Source organism: Eurypyga helias, unplaced genomic scaffold (genome assembly GCF_000690775.1).
Source record: "Eurypyga helias isolate BGI_N326 unplaced genomic scaffold, ASM69077v1 scaffold50312, whole genome shotgun sequence".
NCBI lineage: Eukaryota > Metazoa > Chordata > Aves > Eurypygiformes > Eurypygidae > Eurypyga > Eurypyga helias.
The window spans coordinates 3413-25471 of NW_010237569.1; the positions used below are offsets into that span (position 1 = coordinate 3413).

Sequence of the window (22059 nt, forward strand, 5' to 3'; positions counted from 1 at the left end):
CCCCAGAGCTGGATGCAGTACTGCAGGTGGGGTCTCACGAGAGCAGAGTAGAGGGGCAGAATCCCCTCCCTGGACCTGCTGGCCATGCTGCTCCAGATACAGCCCAGGATACGGTTGGCTTTCTGGGCTGCCAGCGCACACTGCCGGCTCATGTCCAGCTTTTCATCCACCAGTACCCCAAGTCCTTCTCCTCAGGGCTGCTCTCGATCCACTCTCCACCCAGGCTGTATCAGTAGCTCCAGGGCTTGGTACCACTGAGACTTGGATTAGAACTGCCTGTCAGCCCATTAATTATGTTTCTATTCTCTTTTTAAGCATAAACTAGGTAATTTAACATTAGCTTGGTAAACTCTTAAGAGAGTCTGTGTCTTATGGAAAAATCAAATCACTAAACAGCTTTCTTAAGGGGGTTTTGTTGGATGTTTTTATTGCAAATATTTTGGGTGACCACAGCTGGCAGTAGTCATAACCATTTGAAACCTACCATACTTTCTCCCTAACTTACTCATTCTGGCGACTTTTATTCTTCTTGTATACTTTGTTTTTTAAAAACCCGTGAAAATAGGATGTAAGCATACACTAAAGTAGAGCAATATGAGGACATAAAAAATATTTACATGCAGTTTTAATTCCATTTTTATTTCAAACTAGAATAAGCACCTTTCAAGATTTTTTTTTTGTTTTTTTTCCAGAAGTAGTATCTAGCCTTTGTGGGCTGTCAGCTTGGTAGGGAAGATTTATCCAGTTTACATGTGAGAAACTCAGCTGGATTGCTAGCTAAATAATGTAAGCTATGTAAGATCTGTGGTGCTGGGCACAGAGTATGGAACAGTGCTCGTGAAGGATTTAGGTCACCAAAGGTCTGGCATGCAGCTATGTGTTAGCTATAAATAATCCAAACCTTCTCCTGCATGGTAGCGTGCTGTTGAGCGCGTGGGCTGCATGCAAAGCATTTTCCGTTGTCATCATCTGGATGGAGATGTTGTGGTTGGTGCTGTTGAGTTCCCAAGCACTTTGGAGATGGTGACCACTTTTATTTCAAGGGTGCACCTTATTCTCCCATTGTGCAAGCTGCAAAGTGAGCCTGGCCTCCCCTGAGTTTTCCTTCTGTTGTCTCCCCAGATTCCTGCTTTCCCACAGTGTCTTAGTAAATTGTAGGTCAATCAAATGGCCTTTTGGTTTTGAAGCATCAGGAGGACTCAAAACAACTAAAAGAAATAAGTTTTTTACAAAATTTGCAATAGTTCACAGAATATTGAAAGACCGACAGCCAGCAGTTGTTGGGAAGAAAGAGAACACTTACCCTGTGGGCATCCTTAAGTCTCTTGAGTGAAATCTGGATGAGTTGTAAAGACAGTGTAGAGAAAACCCATGAGGCATTCGTGAGAAATGCTTATTTTGTAAGAAATGTTGCCATGTGACATTATTTCATAGGAAGCTTTTAACTAGATGAGAGAAGGAAATAGTTGAACAAAGCAATTTATTGGCTGTTGAGCACTTTTTATCTGAGATTGTAAGGTTCTTCTCTTACCATACAAAATTGACAACAGTTTATGAAGCAGATAGGTAAGATTACTGAAGTAGGAAAGCTCAGTGATTTCTGCCAGGAAAAATAACAAGTAGATATCATGGTGGAAGTAGTAGAAGTTATTCGTGCTTTTTCACTGCCGTTTGCTTTTACCTCAAGACCTTTCTTCAATCCTTCCCGCAGGGTCCTGACTTGACAGAGTTTATGGTTTTACATTTAAGAACAAGGAGGTTTCTTTCTCTCTCTCCCCTGGGTAGAGTCTTGTACATGTATTGCTTCCTTTATTTTTTTGGTCATTAGAATACGCTTTCTGTCGTATTTCCAAGAATAAAAAAGGAACTGCTCAAACGGGGTGTCCTTAAGACTGCAGGAGATGATGCTCAGCAAAAGCCTGTCTGTCTGCTAAGTTAATGAATTAACATTTTTTTACCTATTGGTGTGTGGTATGAGGCTGGAGATACTGAGGCACTTTTTTAGACGTTGCAATGTCTAGACAGTAGTGTGACCAGCACTTCACTCTTACTGGTGATGTGCTTATGGCTTTTGACTCCCTACTTGATATAACATTATCTTCAATGTCTTGGGCCCTTCTGAGTCAGTCTGATGAAATTTATGAATGTTGCTGAGATTGAATTCTTTGACATTCTGTCAAAGTTACCTTCAAGTGTCATATTCTCTAGAAAGCAGTCTCCACTGACCGTACGTGCTGCGCAGACAGTCGGCACTGCATCTTCATCCCTGTCTTGTTCAAAGGCACTTTTCAGAAGTGCAGCAATTCTTTGTCAAAGCCGAAAAGGACATCTCTGCCTTGATACTGAACTTGTAATACTGGGGTGTGCAGTTAATGTGCCCCTTTTGCCTCCATGGATGTGAGACTTCTTTATGCACCACTGATAAAAGGGCAGGGCTGTACTTAAGAATTGTGATGGCATTGTTAATTTAATTTTTATTTTTTAAATTTAATTTTCTCTGTAAATTCATGTTTTCTTTGCTCAGTTCAGCTAAAAATTACATATACCCAACAAGGACATGATGTGATTTCATATGTTGGTTAGTACCTTGCCACTCAATATAATTCAGATTAATAACTTTATCACATGAATTATACTGTGTGGGACAGAAAACCAAATTTTTTGAGCTTAGTCTTTTCTTACTTAAAGATCTGCTATGCCACAATTCGTAGGAATTCTTTCTAATGGGGGTGAGAGATGGATAAGGAGACAAGAAGGGTGCCAAAGTGTGCAGCAGGATACAGTTTTTGTTGATGTCTTTTTCAGAATTACGGATTTTATAACTGCAAACACATTCCTCTTTCTAGCATGTTTCTGTTGAATGAGGGTTGGGTTTTATTTTCTCTTTCAGAATAACATGGTTATTAAAAGTAAAGCTAGTGGTACTGCATGTATTTCCCACTCTGTTAGTCTGTACAGTATCCTTGGTTTGAGGTTCTTAAAATACTCGCCAAGCATTTAATGAATGAAGCTTCACAGCAGCCTTTCTGGCATTTCTGGTTTTGCAACGAGGTATAGGTACATCTGCTGCGTGGCTGGGTGCCTCATGTGTTGATCAAGCCCTGCTTTGCGGTATAACTCCTTTGCCCTGGTCGCAGGGAAAGGTGGTGTCACGCTGCAGCCTGAGGGACTGAACCCAGGGGAAGAGAGGTCTTGCAGTGATGTAGTGGCTGATTAGTTGTAGGGCTCTCTCTGTACAGACACATATGGATGCATGCTGGCCCTGGCACAGTTCTGTTAGTGCTAACGTGGGGTTTTGCCTGTTTTGGTCTGTTATGTTGCTTTTAAGATAGATAATCTTAAGTTTGACCTATATTAAGCTGGATGTTCGCGTAGGCATAGATCCAGTCTCAGATGGGGGGCATGTGAGAGTGGAAGTTGTCCTCACTGCCTGTCCTTGCTGCCTTGAATGTTTTGTGGGTTGATAGGATCTAGCCTGGGTTTGCTATGTCTGTCTTTTCCAAGTCCCTAACCCAGTTCTCCTTTCAAAAGGGTTTGTGATTTCCAGCCGATTCATACCATTCTGCTCTCCACTATTGCCTCCTCGAAGCACAGGCCTGTTATTATAGTAGTGGCTTTCAGACCCCATCTGCAGCTGTTCGGGTCTTGACTTCTTAAATTATAATAATTTTAGTCAAACAGCGGGAGACCTGTACTCATTTTTTCTCCTCAGAAATTAGCTGCTGAAACACTCTGAAGAGAAATGTTTTAAGAGGGTTACGTGGTTGCAATTGTGGAACTGGTGAACTTGAACCAGCTACTGGAGCTCCTCTTTCTGTTATTACACATAGCTATTATTTATCTCAGACAGAGTGGAGATCAGCTAGCCAAAGTGCATAAAGAGATGTTTTTGTCATGACTTCCCATATTTGAAATACATTTCAAACAAAATATTTATAGGTTTTTCTGAATATGAGTGCTGTACTTGGTATTTCTGGAGTAAGGGAAACCTGTATTTTTAACCAGCTAGTAAGCTTCAAAATGTAGCTGTACACCTGAAATTAGCATCAAGCAGGTGTATTTTCAAAGGGACCTTGTAGAAATTGCCCATTCCTCTTTGGAGACCTGTGGAAACAATATTAAATTCTTGCTGTAATGATTCTGCACGAGAGGAATCTGACACTGCAAGACCCTGCTGAAGATTGCCTTGGGAAGAGTCTGTCCCCCTATCCAAAAACTTTCCTCATGTAACTTTCTTTGATAAATGTCTCCCGTGATCCTTTGAACATTAACCCACGGAAGTCAAATACCCTGTATGGCCCAGCATTCGGTAAAGGATGGTAGTAGGGAAGGGCGACTGAAGACGTGTGAAACTCTTCCCTTTCACTGCTTGGCAAAGGACTGTATCAGGGAACTTCAGCGGATAGGGTCAGCACCAGAAGTTGCCTCACTGAAATTCGATTGAAGAGTTGGATGCCATTTGAGCATAGTTGGTCCTTAAGCTTTTGAAGAAGTGGGCTTAACCCCTGCCCTGGCTTGCCCAGCAATTCTGTTGGGTATTTGTGTGTGGGGGTTTTCGATCAAGAGAAATGCAAGAGGAATTTTACATCCTATCGAAACAGTCCATGTGAAGAAGGAGGTGCAAGGCCATTTGTTTGGCCTTGAGTCGTTTGTTTGTTTTACATTTTGTTGTTTATTTTTCTTTTTATGCTGAAGTTATATGACAGTGTTCTGGGAATTAATCCGATAGTGCTGGACAGTGGAATGATTTTGAAGAACGTGATGGAGAAGATTGTTTCCATGCTTTGATGTGAAAAGCCTAAGCTTTAAAGAACTTCCCTTCCAAAAATGTTGTCACTCACTCCTAAATGAAGGGAAAAAAACTACGGATGTAATGAAAAAAGGAAGAAAGTATCATTAATGTAGCATTAGGGATTCAACTAGAACAATGCAACCTGTTATAATTCAAGCTACTTAGAGAAAAAACATGGAAAAGAATGCAAAATACAGTCCTGCTGTGATGGCAGGGAAAGCTGCTGTCACAGTGTTTCCATCCCGCGTATTACTCAGTCATCAGTACTCTCTCTTCTTCTGGTATTTCAGGCTTTTATCTCATTTTGCGCAATTCAGCCGTATCTTGTCCCTTTAGCCTCCCGACTAGTTCATATAACTCAGTATGATTCTGCCTGGGGAAAGATTTTAATTAACAACGTGTAAAGACTAAAGGGAACAAAGGAGTTTTTAAAAACACTGCTTTGAGACGGGCAGGTGATTTTGCATTCTGATTTTTTGTTTCATCGGGTGATCTCTCCTGCTTGTTTAACCGGTCGGCGTGTACAGATGCGGGTCCTACAAAACTTCAGGTTCTGCGCCTTCGCTTCTTGCACGCCCAGCAGCCACGCTGAAGTTGGTGGGTGTTGTGGGTGTGCAAAAAGGGGTGAGGGATGAGGTCTCCCTCTGTCTCTATTCTTAGCCTTTAGCCTGTGGATTCCTAAGCAAAGGCTATCGGGAGTTTTCCAGAAAAAGGTCTTGGGGTATACGTAGGAAACGGGCCTTTCGGGGGATGCATTTTGTAGTGTGACAGCTGTAGGAGAGTTGAGAGTGTAATTTCACATGACATGATTACACTGTAATATACTATTTTGGTTCTCCTAGTCTGTATGGCCGCATCCTCTTAGAACATTTACACTAGAGCTTATTTCAGGCAGCCTGTACGTAGGTTTTTATGGAAGTGCCATACTGAGGTATCAAGGACAATGAAATTGACATTGTGAGGGGTTGAATACCCTTGCAGGGTTGCATTGCTTCAAATCCTACAGGAGGTTGGGGCGAGTGTTCACCTTTCTTTTCCTAATAAAATAAACTCCTAAAGCTGTCCGTGCCCAGGGCAGTTAAAATGACCATATTCAGTAGAAGAATTTTTGCTGTACAACCTCCAAAATTAGTGAACTCAGCTTTTGCTTTGATCAGCAAAACCTGTAAATAAGTGGACTGGAAAAGGCAGGAGGCACTGGGGGTCCTAATTCAGCTGGTTGTTTGCGGTGCCTTGGGTTGTCCGATGCAGCCTCCGTCTGTAGTTCCCACAAGGAATGCATCTCCCAGTAGACCTGTATCATATGGGTCCTACGTAGATGTTGTAGATAGCCTAGTGTGTCTCAAATGGCTCTTGCCATCAGTGGTTAGGCAGCTGAGGGAAACTCTGTGTTTCTGCTGTTCCTACTCCGATGGGCTATATTGATTTACTTTTTTAATTATTTAAATTTTTAATTTTGAATGGGCTAACACAGGGTCTGTGATTCTGGGTGAGTCACAGTAAGGAGGATTAAGAAAGTTCTGGAGGCTGCAAAAGGTTTTTCAAGTTTTTACTTTCAATCAATTATAAGTTTTGGGGATTTGTTGGGATTTGTTGTGATTTCTTTTACTGTTTTCCACCAGTTTAAATCTGGTCTGAAAACAAGACTTGATGCTCCCCATACAGGCAGAACACCATAGGTCTGTTCTAAGGCGGTGCTATAAAAGTGCATCTGGGATGAGATATAGGAATAAATAACTGTGCATTGCTCGAATATAGAAATAAGATTGTTTCCATATTTGAATAAATAAATGAAATTAAATGTCATGCAGTGCGAGGACAGCCCGTGCCAGGCTCTATGTGCTGGTGCAGAGTGTGAATCTGATTCTGTGCTCCCCTTTGAAAGACTCTGTTGCTTTGGAGGAAATCGGTAGTGCCAAAAGCCAATGGCTTGTGCCATCGCTCCAAGTGTTGCTGTGTGTTGAGCTAGGAATACGCTGTACATCCTTCACGAAAATGTGTTTGTCTTTATGAGTGTGTTTTCACTGCCTAGCTGTACTCTTGTTTTACAACATTTGAGGAAAAAATCTGATAATTCTGTTCAGTAGGTCTGGTTTTGACTTTACATATTCGGATTCTTACAGTGATTGTGAATCCGTTGACTTCAGACACATTACTCCTGATTACACCAGGGTCATCTCATGATGAGGGGCCAAGGTATTAAATGGAAATAGACCCAATAAAAGCCATCAAGCTCAGACGTACTCTGTCCTCACATGCTTGATCTCAACAATAAGAACTGGTGATTTATAAATCATGTTGTCTGTTTGCTTCTTTGTCATTTAATTCTTTTTTTCCATTGACTAAATGAAGATGTTCTGACCTTAACTCATCCCTTGTGAATTTGTTTGAAAAAAGCAGGATAGCTGTAGCCCTTAAATGTGACTCAAGCTTTTGTTTGGATTTAGTGAGCGTCATCTTATTTTTTTAAAGGAAACACATTTCACTTGACCTCTAGGATCTGGCAGGACTTTCTGCATCCTCTCTTTCATCACTTCATCTTCATGGCTTTTTTTTTTTTGATATTTTTCTACATTTTCAGAAGGAAGACTGGCCAATGCACAAGCTAGAATGTTCTGCCATGTGCGCTTTTGGGCAGAACTGGAATCCCTCGGAGACCGTGAGGCTAACGGCGAGGATCCTTGCCAAGCAGGTGAGCAGGAGGCTAGACTTGGGAGATATGTTTCTACTGTGGGTGCCAGGAAAATGAAAATTGACCGACAGTAACTGTCCCTGCAAAGCACATACGTGCTAGCTTCCTGCGTACGGATGGGTGTAATAGAAGAGCATGAGCAGCTGAACGGGCTGACCGTCAGACCACTGCAGCAGCACCAGGGCCACTGGAGTCCAGCTGGAGACTTTTGGGGGAAAGTGGCAAAAGGCTAGTGACGACTTAAGCTACGTAACTGCGACTTCCGGCTAAGGTACTGTTGAACAGGGTCTGTAAAAGTTTAGTGGTAGTTTCACTAAGTGCACGGTGTTTCAGCCTGCGTTCTGGTAGATTGGAGCTCTTGGCTACGTGTGTGGGCTAGCACCGAGGTGAAGGTGGTGAAGAGAAAAAAGAAGGATGGTTAAATTGTGAGGAATGCTCCGAGTGTTACCCATCTGCAGGTGCTGATGTCTTCATGAAGCAGTTGCCCCTCGTACTGTTTTTCAGCTCTATCTGCCTAGCGTTGTGTAGTATATGACTCCCAGTGCATTTGCAAGTCAAGAACACCCCTGAGGTATTCAGGTGTAAATGTTTACAATTACTGGAGTTAACTGGTGAAAAACAGAGATTGAGAGAGGAATCTCAGGCCCTTGGTCTTTGGTGGAAAAGAATATTATTAGTAAGGAAATAAGATTGCAATGTCAACCTCCATTTCAGTATTCCCTATCCGTATGGATACTGAGGATAACACAAGTGCTTACAGGGAGAGGACGGGATTCATGAGTTTCAAGGTTATTATGCTGCCTATCTTTGTAGAGCTCTAAACTCTCTCTGCAAAAACAAATCCTCTTTGAAGCATATTTGTGTGATTGAGGTCTGCCTATGTGACAAGGGCAACCTGGATGCTGTATGTAGTGAGGATTTTGGTGGCCTGCTGGGAAGGTGGCTGCATACTTGCTGTGTGTGTAGATGCGTGTGTGTGAATGTATGTGTGTGTTACTTAATTAAAGCGTGGTTTAGTGGTGATCCACAAACAAAATCGAATGTTTAATGACAAAAAGTCATTGGAATAAATCTGTGCTTTTATCACTTACGGGGAGGGGGGAGAACCCTACATGTCATATAAAAGCTAAATATGCAAACCATAGTCCCTGAACCTCAGCTGCTGGGCCACCTGCAAAGCCATATTTAATGGCCAAGATTACAAAGAAGTGGCCTTAGGCCAACAATGGAGCATTGCTTTTGAACTCTGTCAACAGTCAGTTTATTCACTTTCCTCAAAGCAAAGCCTGTCTCCTGCTTGCTTGCTATTGTTAGCAGCTTTCTGGGTGTCTAGAACAAAGCAAATGACATATTTTAAATACTGTTCAGTTTATGTATATAAATTTGATAGGAGTTAATCTTTAGCCGCCTAATTTGGTGCGGAGAGAATATTTCTATGGCTCTAATAAGAGCAGTCAATTTAACTCATTGCTGCTCATCAGCTTCTGTAAATTCCATACGGTGGATTTGGGTTTGTTTCACAGGTTGGAGTTCCCAGCTTACGCCTGAGTAGACAAAACTGCCAACTTAAAACACTAAAGTATTTTCATCTTCTTGTTTTTTCTTTTTTTTTTTTTTCCCCCTTATTACTAGAAAACTCACCCTGAAAGAACACAGTCGGAGAAGCTGCTTGCTGTAAGAGAGTTTGAGTCACGTAAGTAGAAAAAGGCTTGCAGGTAAACAGAGGCAGTTATCTACATTTGTGATTTGCTTCCCCCTGCCCCCCCCTCCATCAGAACCTTTCGAAGTATCCTACTCCTGATGGAGGAAGGGAGTAAAGAAAGAGAACTGTGGTTCCTCGTTTTTTGAAAGTCCAGTGCTCTTCCTTCTTTCTTTTTCTTGGTCGTTTGTGGGGGCTGTGAAACAAGGGTGAAAACCTAGACAGAATTAATTATGTAGTATACATCCATCTCATGGCTTTTCTGGTACTCTAGTGTCTTTTGAGAATTGTAATGTTGTAAAATTAAAATAGCTGGTATTTGTTACCAGGAGGCATAAAATCAGAGACAGCACAGTTGCTTGATGGTGACAGTGACTAAGGGGCTAATTGCAGAACCCTCTGGACTGTGCTTCAGTATCTGTCATTGCCAGTCAAATCTGACATGTTATATATGATTGTGTTGAAATTCCATGTCCTAAATGCTCCAAAATAATCCAAGGAAGGAGATGAGGCAATGGCTTGCTTTTAACTGGAAGGCTACTCTTCACGTCCGGTGAGGCAGAGTTAGAAATTGAGCAACTGGGGGACTAGGAACCGTCCTGGCATAGTTTTCAGTGATCTGTCATTCTCTTTCTTGGTGCTGGAGGTAATACCCAGGAGGGAGTAGGTTTGTGTGTTCACGTTTCTCGCTCTGATGGCTTCCAAAACCCTTTATAAAATGTCGAATAAATGCAGTCATTGCTAGGACTTGAGGTAGCAGAATAACCGTGCACAGCAAAATTGCAGTCTTGTTTGCTTCCTGAACAAAAGTTCCTGTCACAGCTGTTGGGACAACTGGGAAAATAAGGGGGGAAAATGCCAACATATGACTTTGCCTAAGGCAAGGGTAATTTTTACAGGTAGGTTAGTAGGATTGAGGTTGAGGAGGATGGGTAATGAGGAGATGGCTGAAGTAGTTTCTGTATATTCTTCTGCATTGCAGCCTGTCTTCAATAATTGATTAATTCAGGAGCTAAAAGGCTGAAATCTTTTTTTCTGTTGCAATGTCCCCTTGTCCTCTAGGAGCCCTTGTTTTGCTTCTAGCTTTGTTAGTAAGAACCTCTGTTCCTTCTGCCTTGTTGACTCTCCTCGTCTCTTAGCACACCTTTGCCATGTTCAGCAGTCGCCTTGCACTTTGCAACACCCTGCGCAGGAGTGGAAAGGGCACCTGGCTCTCAGTTAGAAGCTTTAAATTTCTTATTTCTGATCTGTCCTAATTCTGATCAAATCGTCCCATTTAATTTTCCTCAGTATTTTTTGTGACTCTTCTGTCATTCACATCTGCTCTTACACATCATTTCCCCCTTCCCCACTGTTGTGCAGCCTTTTCTTTTCCTGCATGTTTATTACTATTTTGAGTTGGAGAGGGGGAAACTGAGGAGTTGCTGGCTCTCTTAAAACAGGGGTGAGCTGGTGACGCTGTCAGGGTGAGAAAGAGGATTAGGAAGAAACTTTCCAACACTCTGCTCTTGAAGAGAGAGAAGGGACCAGGAGTTATGGTCGATATCTAGCTTGCTCTGCATGGACCAGGCAGGAAGAGGTTCAGTGGCCACAGCTTTGGCTAGAACCTGTCACGGGCCTGAGGGTAAATCTCTGAACAAGCCCATACGGGAATATGCTTGGCAGGTGTGCCAGGATGTTTCCACTCATGTGCCTGCCGTCTCCTGTTAGATATCTGCAGGTCAAACACACCCCCACTGGTGGTCACCCCCCAGCCCGTGGAGACACGGCACACTCAGACACTGTTTGTTCCCTCCTGAAGCAGATGCCTGCAGTAGGTCAGGGGGATTGCACTGCTGGGCACCCTCCCTCTTGCTGCACAGGGAACCCCTTGTGACTAGCCCCAGCGTTACTGGCAACCTTTGTTAGGTCCCCATCACGCATGCCACAGTTAGGGCCTCTCTGCTGGGAAAGACCATTTATCCTTTAAAAGCAGGGCTGAAAGGCCTTCCTTAGCATGAGCCTGGGCTGGTTTGTACTGGTAAGGATTAGGTCCGTACGAGGAAGGTCCACTATGTAAAGCATGTTTTAAGAAGTGTGATGTTGCGTGTGACTTCATACCGGTGCAGATGGCACTGGGTAGCTCACAAGGTTGTGTTAGGCAGCAGAGGATAGCTACCCACAGTTGGTAGGCTTCTGGAGGGCCTGGCCTGGCCGCTCTGTTGGCTGAGGTTAACAAATGCATTTTAAACACTGTAACCCTTCTCCGAAGACAGGGAAATTTCTGTCCAATTACCTGCTAACGTAAAGATGTTAGAAAATGCTTTTTAATTCTGCATGTTCTTGTAGCGCACATGTGGCTTTGGCAGCAGCAGCATTACGTTTATGGCAGAACAGACACTTCCTGCGGTACTTCCAAGCACCTGTTCCTTGAGGGGTTTCTGTTTAAGTCCGGGCCTGTTCTAACTACCCCCGGGCTGCAGTTCACGGGGGAGTGTTCCTGTTACTGAAATGGAATATATTCTTTGTTCACAGACCTTGACAAACTAGACAATGAAAAGAGGGAGCTGATTCAGAACGACATTGCTGCTCTTCATCACTTTTACTCAAAGCACTTGGAGTACCCTGACAATGCTGCCCTTGTAGTTCTCTTTGCACAAGTAAGTTGGCTAGAACACAGCCTGCTTAGGTGGATGGTGCTGTAGGAGTTTAGCCTTTGTGAAAGGGGAAAAATGTTAAGGGCAATGGTAGCTCGTTTCTTCTCTTAAGGAGACCTGAGTGTGCTTGGTGGAGAAGATGCACTTCCTTGAGCAGAAGTGGCTGGACATGCCCCATTTCAGTAGGGAGAGGAGATACTCTTGTCTGCACATGTTCTGTGAGGTGCTTTTGAACACTGAAGAAGAGGGAAAACGGCCTGTATTAAACCCTGTCAAAGTTAGGCTTCTTGTGGGCCTAGCATAGCAGAGCTGTTGTTGGGCTGACAGAAGGCTGCTGGCCTGAGACCCTGCAGTAGCAAAATCCTTCATCCAGGCTTCAAACTTGTGGCAATCCTTGCTGTTCAGGTCACCGTTGTGTTTGACCTTCACAGGGAGTAAACTTCAGAGAAGTAGAAAGAGCAGTCTGAAACTTTTATCTGGTGTGTGGCTTTTAAATGGAGCCAGCTAGTTTGGTCATCTGGAGAGATGAAGGAAAGGCAGGATGTCTTATTCGGTAACTTCAGAAATGTGTCACCCCTTTTTTCTCAGCTGCTTTTAATATGCATCTAAATGTGGATGGAATAACACACTGCTGGAATACTGAAAGATCCATTTTCTTTCTCCTCCTGTACTTCAAAATAAGCTAGTTTTAAACATCTGAGTAAAAAGTTTAATTATTTTGAGATGGGGCAGATGTTGGCTGCTGTGATGAGACCTGAGATGGCAATACCCTGGTTGGTAGAGCTGGGCATCTGCCCACAAGGAGGCACAGTTACTCTTTCCATAACACAGAGGTGCTGACATTCTGTAGAATGATTCTTGAGCGTGCTTAGCATTTGCTCGTTGTCCATGGTGGTGTGTCTACTTATACATTTCCTTTCAATGTTTTTTTGTGTGTGTTTTGAAGACTTTACAATTTGTATTTGTCATAGGGATACTTTAAAGACATCAGTATATCCAGTTTCTTACGGTGTTTCTGAATATTTTTGTTAGAATATAGCCAGAACCCCTGAAGATTATATTATTTTGGCTATAAGGACTTTTGCTTCCTGTCCTGGACCAGCTCCACCAGATCATGGTACTTGAACTGACTTCTGCAAACTCCTAGATCTGGTATTCCATCCGTTCTTCTCTGTAGATGTCTAATGTCACACTTAGGTGTCACTTTAAGCTCGTTCTGATCATCAGGCAACTATCTGCTGCAGTGGACACTGCAATATTTTGACCTAAAATCTCTAAAGGTCATCCAGATGCTCCTCAGAATTGTTTTACAGGACGTAGCCTTTTGAGGTTTTAGCCCCAGCATAGGTCTTTCTAGAAGAAGGGAGACATCTCTGTACTTGATATGCACAGATGTATTTCCTAATAGTTAACGTGATGTAAAACCCATAGAATGGACGTGCTGCTGCTTCTTTGTTTTGCTTCAACACTTTCTCTGGCCTCATGTGGTCTGCTTTCCTTTTCCATTCAGCATTCTTTCTCCCCGGGGCTTAGGGCAGTCGTTTGGGGCTTGGATACCTCTGGCTTCTTGCTTGCTGCTTTTTGTGGGCTTTGTCTGATGTTGTTCCTTACTCAACACAGCTCAGGTGTAACTGGTCTTTTTGAGTGGAGCAAGGATTTCTGTCCAAACCATCCTTGCTCTCTCCCTCAGCTGTTGGTACCATTCTGCTCCCTCTTGTCCCTGTGGAACATAGCTCTCGAGACTGGCACTCTTCCTCCTCAGACTCACCTTGTCATATTCTTCAGTTTCTCTCTTGTCTCAAGTTCCAGCATCTCATCCTTTCCTTGAAGACCTTCCGTAACTCTGTGTCTCCCTTTGCACGTTCTCTTACCCACCACTGGCAACAACCTCGAGCTCTGGTGGTTTTGCTGTTACCTCTTTACTCCCTCCACGTTGCCTTTTTAGTCATGCATTCATCTGGTGAAACTCGTGGTATGTCACCCCTTCGAATTCTTCCTCTTGTGTCATTTCTGGTACGATGCCTTCAAGAAGTGGGTTGTCTCTGGCTTAGTGGAGGGGAGTTGATGATCACTCGCTACGTATTTTTAAATATTTCCCTGTGATTCAGAACCATCAAGCTGTTCTTCACGTCAGCCTTTATAGCCTTATGTTCTTACTTGCTGTTGATACAATCTTTCCCTTCTATTGTTTTTGTATTCAGCAATTACATTTTGGTTTGGGTTCAGGTAAGCTCATACATTGGCTAGTGCAGTACATGCTCATCTTGAGAGCCAGGGAGCCTTTGGATGCTGCCTGGCTAAAAATAGCAGGATAAAGATCAAGCAAAGATAGTGAAGATACTGGTGAGTGAATCAGAGAAACAAGACACTTTGCTTAATTGTAAACTCATCCTGAACAGTTCAGACCCGAGGAGTGGCTTTGAGAAGAATTTAGGCATCTCTAAGATCCAGTCCGAGCTGGTGGGTCATATTGTTCATAGAGTTTGTCGTCAACTCTTACCCTCCCAGGACAAATACACAGTACTTCATCGACTGTTCCTGTGCCCATTGTGGCTTCATCTGGACTTGGCCACGCGATAGTAGTTGGTTTAGTGCTCCAGCGGCGCTTCTGGTGAAGGTTTTGACGACTGTAGGGAGATGCTGGTGCATGTGGAGAGGGTTCTCTTCATGTCGGCACGTATGTGACTCACAGTGAAAGTGGAATGAAGTACTTGACTGAGTTGTATTTTGGTCACTCAGAGTCACACAAACCATGTGAAACAAAGCTGAAAATCCTGTAAGCTTCCCTTGAGTTTAGTAGGAAAAAGAGAAGGAGAAGGTTTTAAAACCTGCTTGAATCTATAAGAAAGATTTATGAACAAGCTCTTTTGATCCTGCATCTGTTTAAATTAGGAATACACTGCCTCTCATACTCTGTCCTTTTTCTGTCCACTCCTATTCTATGTCTTTAGGTTCAAGTCTTTCTCGCTGCCTTTGTTGTTGTTTATATGTGCTTGAGCTGCAGCTGATCCGCGCAGCCCTTGGTGACAGATGTCATCCTGGCCGGGCTCCGTAACCTAGGCTCCGTCAAAGCTCTGTGCCTCCCCCAGCCCAGCTGAGTTTGCTGCTTTTCATCCTCACGTAGCTCCTTGTATGTGTAGTTCTGCCCTTTGCTCGTCACGGCAAAATGCAGTCTTTTTGCCCTGTCACCATCAGGCTTTGTTTTGTGTTGCAATGGTCTTGCTGTGTCTGACACTTCGTAGGGTCTTTTCAGGCCCCATTTCTCTTGGCTGGCCTTCCAAGGAGCCATCCACTAGATGTTGCGTCCCGAGCACGTGCAAGTGTTGGACTGTCAGTTCCTTAGTGTCCTGTGCTTTCCTTTGGATGGGGACTTTGTCCTCGCTTCACTTTCTGAGGTGTCATGTCGCTCCCTCTGAGTACTGGTGGGTGGAAGGAAAACCGTAAGCAAATTGCTGCAGTTGACTTTGAAGGATGAGAATGTGACATGCAAGTGTGGAGCACGTAGCTGAGCAGAAGCTGACCTAGTCTCTTCCTCTTTTTCTTTAGGTTAACTGTAATGGCTTCACAATTGAAGATGAAGAACTCTCTCACTTGGGATCGGCCATATTTCCTGAGTAGGTTGATTTGAACATTTAAAAACAAAATTAACTTATTTAAACCCAAAAGGTTCTTGCACATGTATGGAAGTAGATCTCTGTTGACAGAAATTTAATTAAACACTTGATTTGTCTTGTTTTAAATAACTCTAATTAGCTAATAAAATGTGACCAATGATTTGCAGCAGTTTTTTGTAAAAATCTGGTAATTTTGGTAAAATTTGGTAATTTGTTTTGAAGCCTAGGTTGTCAACTATATGCAGGTTGGTAGGAGACACTTCCTTGGCTATAGCAGGTTCTGGACAGGGACATCTTGTCACGATCAAAGCGAAACGAAAGGGATTGCAGGTGACTTGCTGTATTCACAACTTTCTTCTCTTTTGGCTGGGTATGATCCTTCACCTGGTGTCCTCTGAACACCATCTCCTCTACCTCTGTTCCTTGGCAAACAGCAAATCCCTTTCGGAACTTCTTTTCAGCCTCCTCAGGTGTTTTAAAAACTGCGATGCTCGATGTCGCTGTGACAGGGGAAGAAGGGTGTCCTAGCGGCTCAGCTTTACAGCTAGGCCGCAGGTGGTGTCAGCGGCGCGCTGCGGGCGGGAGAGCACAGCTCTCTTGACGGCTGGGGAACGTTGCCTCCCTTTAAGTCTGTCCTTCCCACTTCACGGTGTAGCAAAGGAGGGTATTTTCTGCCCCTGTTCTTTGCAAACCCCGTACTGAAAGTGTTACACCTGCCAGCTTACGCTGACTTCCTCCCGCAGACTGCTAGTAGCTTATCTGCGGCAAAGGAATCTGAAACTCCCGGATGCCCAGTTAAAGCAGGACCTGATTTTGTTAAGTGCTGCATTCAGACAGTGGTAGGTAGTCCTTGCTTCACAGATTCTCCTTCCTCAGGCAGGTCTGTCTCAAGTCCATACCCCTGATCTACAGACCGGACATTGAGGCCTTGAAACGCCCAGGATCAGAGTCATGGTGGGGAGAGGAGAGTGTTAAACCAGGATGTTCTGGAAACGTGTCCCGCACCATCCTTTGTTTGTGAAAGCTCAGCATGCAAGAGCCAGATCTTTCCTACCTAACAGTTATGCCTGCGAGCTAAAAAGACTGAAGAGACAATTACTATGTTGCTAGAGTGGAAGAGAAGAGATAAAATGTATAATTTTAATTCTTAGTAAGCAGCAAATTTCACTTCTCCAAGCTTGGTAGTCAGGCGGGGGGAGTACTTTTCTCTAGCAGTCCAAGTTTTTGTGTAAGTTGTGTGCCTGTATCTCTTCCCTCCGACTTCAACCATGGAAGCTGTTTACATTTGCACAGAAGCCAGCTAAAATTTTAATGCTATTCTTAATTTGCTGCATCACAATTTACTTTCATTTTCCTGTATTTGTGTGTTTCCTTTAGGTTAATTGTGTTTCTCTTTCTTTCTTTCTTCTCTGAGGAAAATAGTCTATCGTAGGTGCCTAAACGGGAAGTCGATCGTTAAGCATTGTGAACACCCCCGTCAGCTGTCCTGTAGCACTGCAAGAATGGGAAGATAACAACTTGCCTAGTCCTGCAATAATAAAATTTAAAAGTTGTAATGATTCATTAGCAAGCCAATCTCTATATATCATTAGAATCAATAACAGTACAACAGATTTTCCCTTTTTTCACGTTAAGACTGAGAGTAAAAGCAGCTCAGAGAGACTGGCTTAGACTTTCAGACTTGTTTGTTCTGTGACATGGTGCTGAACTTTTTGCCTGTTGCTTGCAGTGGTGGAAAAGGTTTACTTTCCTGCTTTTCCAGTGTTGCGTTGATGAACCATAGCTGTTGCCCAAATGTGATCGTAACTTACAAGGGGACCTTGGCTGAAGTCAGAGCTGTTAAGGAGATCGAGCCTGGAGAAGAGGTAAATGCACTGTTTGAATGTACCTGCACGCATCCGAAAAGTAGGATCCATCCTGCTTTTCAGGATTCATTTCCATTAGATAACAACTTAATAATAGGGAGGAAGGAACTCTGGTTTCTTGGAGAGGTGTAAGATGTCGCTTTGGAAAAGGTGGGGTAGCTCTGAAGGGCGGGAGGGGTTCTCGGAGGCAGTGTCTTATTTTGTGCTAGAACAAGGGAAGGGCACCTGCAGCAGTGACTGACTATCTGCCACCCTCTCTCCCCGTTCACCCGTCTGTAAAATGAGGCTGACTTTGCTGATGTTTGGCTGCTGCTTTGAAATTCCAAGATCAAAGCAAATTCTTACTGCTGTAATAGCTCCCAGTGTAATAGTAATGTACTGAAACCGAAGCCAGAATAAACAAGGTAAAACGGGGCAGATAAGTCCTCTGACTTCTGTTTGGACACGGGACTCAGTCCTGTCACCTCAGCGGCGTTTGCTGGGAACTCAGGGAAGATTGAGTGTGTTTTTACGTGGAGTGAAGGTGAACAGTGATGGATAAAATTCTGTGAAATTGCCTCTGGGGTTTACCTGGGAACTTTCTCAGTCAAAGAATGAACTTGGCAGGGAGTCTTCAGCAGCAGAGCTGCTTTTTGCTTTTAAAAAAATAAGAAAAAAGGTGTTAAACAGAGTTGTGGAGGATGTTCAAATATCTGCAGGGGATGAAGATACAGAACATTCTCTCTGGGTATGGAGTTTGCATATGGCTGGTTTGTTAGTGTTAACTTAGCAGCCAAGGTTAATGCTCATCAAAATAGGTTCAGATTTGATTTTGACAACTCCTACCACTTTCTGAAGTATGTGATTCCAGTCCTGAAGACAGAAAGGGAGGTTATTTTTGTGGATTATAGCTGTTCACCCTTGCGAACAGAGACAGTTCAGTTGCTGGAGCCAAGGGTGAATGACCCAGGTGAGCACCTTCTTTTTCTGCCGTTTACTAATGAAGAGTTGCCTGTGATGTTGGCAGCCACTGCAGATGTGTTAAGGTAATGGACAAGGACTGACCCTGCTTTCGGAATTTTGCTGTGGAGTCCTGGACTTGTGCAGCGTTTCTGGGGAGGGCTCACTGTGAGAGGTCGAGATGTGGAGTATTTACCCCTTGCTGGGCATCATCTTTTGATTAAGCTGCGTCTTAGGAGCTCCATCAGTTCTCCAGGACCTCATGGCTGTCGCACGTTCCCTTTCCTGACGCTGAAGGGTTTTTTGTGTGTGGGCCGGTGGTTGTGCCTGGGCTCTGTGCAGCCTTATGGTGGCCTGTGTCTCCATCTGCTGGCTCCCGGGAGCCATTGCAGCGCTCCGCTCGCCGAGGTCTCGCTGTGCATGCGGTTCTGCATTTTGCCTGGCCTGGGAAGGGGGAAGAGGCGTGTGAGGGGAGGCGTGAGATCACACAGAGTAAGAACAGCAGCGTGTACTGTGTGCAGCTACGTGCACTTTGACTTTAGAGAAGTAAGAAACCTTAAGCGTAAAGACTAAGCCAAACGTTTCAAGGAACTGCAAATGAGGAAGGGGAAGGAAAGGTGTTCCTTGGTCTGCAAAAGGATCCATTGTACCATGCGTATGACGATCTCATTTCAAAACCAGAGCATTAAGGCTACTTGCAGGGTTTTTTTTCTTAAGACCATTGAAGTAGAGGAAAACTTAAGAATAGCGTATGTGAAGGGCCTTTAAACTGTTCAAAAGCAGATTTTCTTTGCTTTAAAATATTGCTGCTGAAGTAAATCTGATATTCGTTCTCCTAGAACTGGGGCACTGGGCCTCTCTTCCGAGATCTAAAGGTCTTGTCTTAAGTTTCTAAAGCTACCAGCAACTGCTGTTGCCCCAGTTTTTGTAGGTTTTCAGAAAGAAGAATTTGAGATTCCAGCCTCCAAAAGCCAGGCCACTGTGATTTATCCTAGGCTGAAATCATTATTTTACTTCTGAAAAGTAGGCACCTCTTTGTAGTCTGACAGGAGCCTGAGATTTATGCTGTGCTAGTTTCCTTATCCACACCTGAATCTCCCTGTTCTGGGTTTAAGCCAGGGTAGTATTTGAGGGAAATTCCGTAATGAATAGGAGAGGGAACACTTCTCTTGTCAGACTGCATTCACGAGAGGCTTGGAGTGCGAGGGAGCGGGCAGGTGATGTGGGTGCAGGGATCCACAAGTTGCACAGGTATGGGGTTGTCATACTGCGTATCCCAGAACTAGTCGTGATAAACGTGCATCATTCCACCGCTTTTCCCTGACTGCTGTGCTTTTACCACGCAGGTTTTTACCAGCTATATTGACCTGCTGTATCCCACGGAAGACAGAAACGACCGGTTAAGGGACTCGTACTTCTTTAACTGTGATTGCAGGGAGTGCGTTACAAAAGAAAAGGTAATAAAATTGGTGTGAAATACGCTTCTGACTGCCCAGGCGCCTACCTCGGGCCTCAGATGGAATATTCTGTCTGGTTTAATTACATTTTGGAAAGTAGGATTACAGAGGGGGGGTGGTTTTGTTTTTCTGACTAGAAGGCATTTCTGCTACGCATTCTTTCCACTGGAATCGTGACCAGGAAATTTCCTGGTAGAGACCTATTTAAAGTTGAGCTACAAAGCAAAGATGAAAACTTTGCTAAAAGTAGATAATTATACTGTGTCTATGCTACCCCACCAAAAGAATTTAGCTCAGAACTCGTTTCTTTTGTAACTGCATGTTTTCTACCAACTTCTAGTGAGTGAGTCTTGCTGGTGGCATTTCACAGAGCCACAGAATCGCAGCAGGGTTTGGGTTGGAAGGGACCTTACAGACCATCTAGTTCCAGCCCCCCTGCCATGGGCAGGGACACCTTCCACTAGACCAGGTTGCTCAAAGCCTCATCCAGCCTGGCCTTGAACACTTCCAGGGATGGGGCATCCACAGCTTCTCTGGGCAACCTGTTCCAGTGCCTCACCACCCTCTCCAGGAAGAACTTCCTCCCGATATTCAATCTAAACCTCCCCACTTTCAATTTAAACCCGTTACCCCTTGTCCTGTCACTACAGGCCCTTGTAAAAAGTCCCCCCCAGCTTCCTTGTAGCCCCTTCAGGTACTGGAAAGTGCTGTAAGGTCTCCCCTGAGCGAAATGAACTTCCCTGCAGTGGCGTCATATCGGTCATCTCATGGGCAGGGTGGTCCTGGGTCACAGCCCCCTGCGATGTGCAGTCCAGGGCTATGTTCGTTAGACGTCACGTGGTGCCCTTCGAAGGACAAAGGCAGGAGTCCAGGCACTGTGCTTTAAAACTGAGGGTTAGTTATTTTGAAGATGAGCACGCGCAGGTACGGGAAGGGAACCCAAACCCAGCAGGTACTGAGACAGCTGTGCCTGTGCAACCATTTGGACCTCCTTCTCCAGAGGTCCTAGGAGAATGGAGCTTTTTGTGGCTTGTCATTCCAGCCAAGATCAGTCAGGCTGGCACAATCTGATCCTTAACTTCCAGTTCTGGTTTTTCCCTGTTTTCACAAAGGTGGCCTTTTAAGAGCTGCTTCCCAAACTAACTAACCAACCACCATCTCCTTCCTCATCTCTTTGCACCTTTTTTCCAAAGAGCACCCAATGTTCTTGTTTGAGGCCGTTCTGTTGATACTGTAGTTGTGTTTTTCCCCACAGTTACCTTCATAATTTTCAGTTTAACGAAGCCAGGATTTCATCTGTGATTCCCAACAACGTGCTACTCTTGGAGTCACCTGTCACTCCGCCTCCTTCAGCTCTGGCAAGAGTCCCCCGTAGCCCTCTCGGCTGGGAGGTGAAATAAGAAAGGAGAAAGAAATGTAGCAACAGTGTGAGGCTTAAACAGCAACAGATTGTCTCCAGACTGCAGCTGACTCTTCACGAAGTAGTAAGTTAGACAGGAAGAGGAGAGTAAAGGGGGCTGTCCAGCAGAAATGCCAGAACGCGTGGACACGTGCATGGGAAGGATCCTCTGCCATCTTCAGTATCGTCTTGTTTTCCACGGAGCTGTCACTTGGTGGTAGGCCTAAGCTATTTGGGCTTTTCTAGCCTTAAAACTAAACTCGTAGTAATCCCTAATCTGTCGGAAGCAGTGAAATTCTCTATGTAAGACTGCTTTCATCACAAAATCCAAAAGCTCTTGGATCTTTCAAAAGAAAGGCACTTCATGGAAGTAGAGAATGGCAGTTGGACTGGAAGGTGCAGAGGATTCTAGGATTCCCAGCCAAGGCTTTAGAGAAAAATTGCAGGTGCACGTTCTACCTTTTTTTTATGTTCTTTGAAGAGCTTAAGTTCCCATCTGCGTCCTGTTATTAGAGTAATTTCGTGTGGCAGGTGCACCTTTATTCCTAGGGCTTGGAACCTGCGTGCATAATGGCCGTTGTGTTTCCTCCAGGATAAAGAGAAGCTGGAAATCCGCAAGCTGGATGATCCTCCATCAGCAGAGACCGTAAGGGACTTGATCAAATACGCCAGGAACGTGATTGAGGAATTCAGGCGAGCCAAACACTACAAATATATCCTTTGTCTCAGCCTGACTCCACCTGGGCCTGGAGAACCTTACCTGCTGGACTGTGTCGGCAGTGCCCACAGGAGAAGGGCTGCGACCGGTAGAAGTTCAACTCCTCTCCGTCCTCTCTCTGCCCGAAGAGCTGGGGACAAGGGGCGGTTTAGCGCTGCAGGTGGCGTGGGGCCGTCAGACCTCACGCGCCCTCTCCCCGCGTGGCTCTCTGCTTCTGCGCGCGCAGCACGCGCCCGCCTCCGCGCTGC

General features: G+C 44.4%; 1 protein-coding gene across 1 annotated transcript in view; it reads left to right on the plus strand.

Moving 5' to 3' along the window:
- Positions 1–21899, plus strand: part of LOC104506506 (N-lysine methyltransferase SMYD2-like) — a gene marked incomplete at both ends in the record, with an annotated part of 24871 nt that extends 2972 nt beyond the window's left edge. The window contains 7 exons of the mRNA XM_010147480.1: positions 7374–7484; positions 9117–9177; positions 11698–11822; positions 15366–15433; positions 17196–17298; positions 19584–19694; positions 21686–21899. Coding sequence (XP_010145782.1) covers positions 7374–7484; positions 9117–9177; positions 11698–11822; positions 15366–15433; positions 17196–17298; positions 19584–19694; positions 21686–21899 — 793 coding nt within the window. The remainder of the gene's footprint in view (positions 1–7373; positions 7485–9116; positions 9178–11697; positions 11823–15365; positions 15434–17195; positions 17299–19583; positions 19695–21685) is intronic.
- Between the last annotated feature and the right edge of the window lie 160 nt (positions 21900–22059).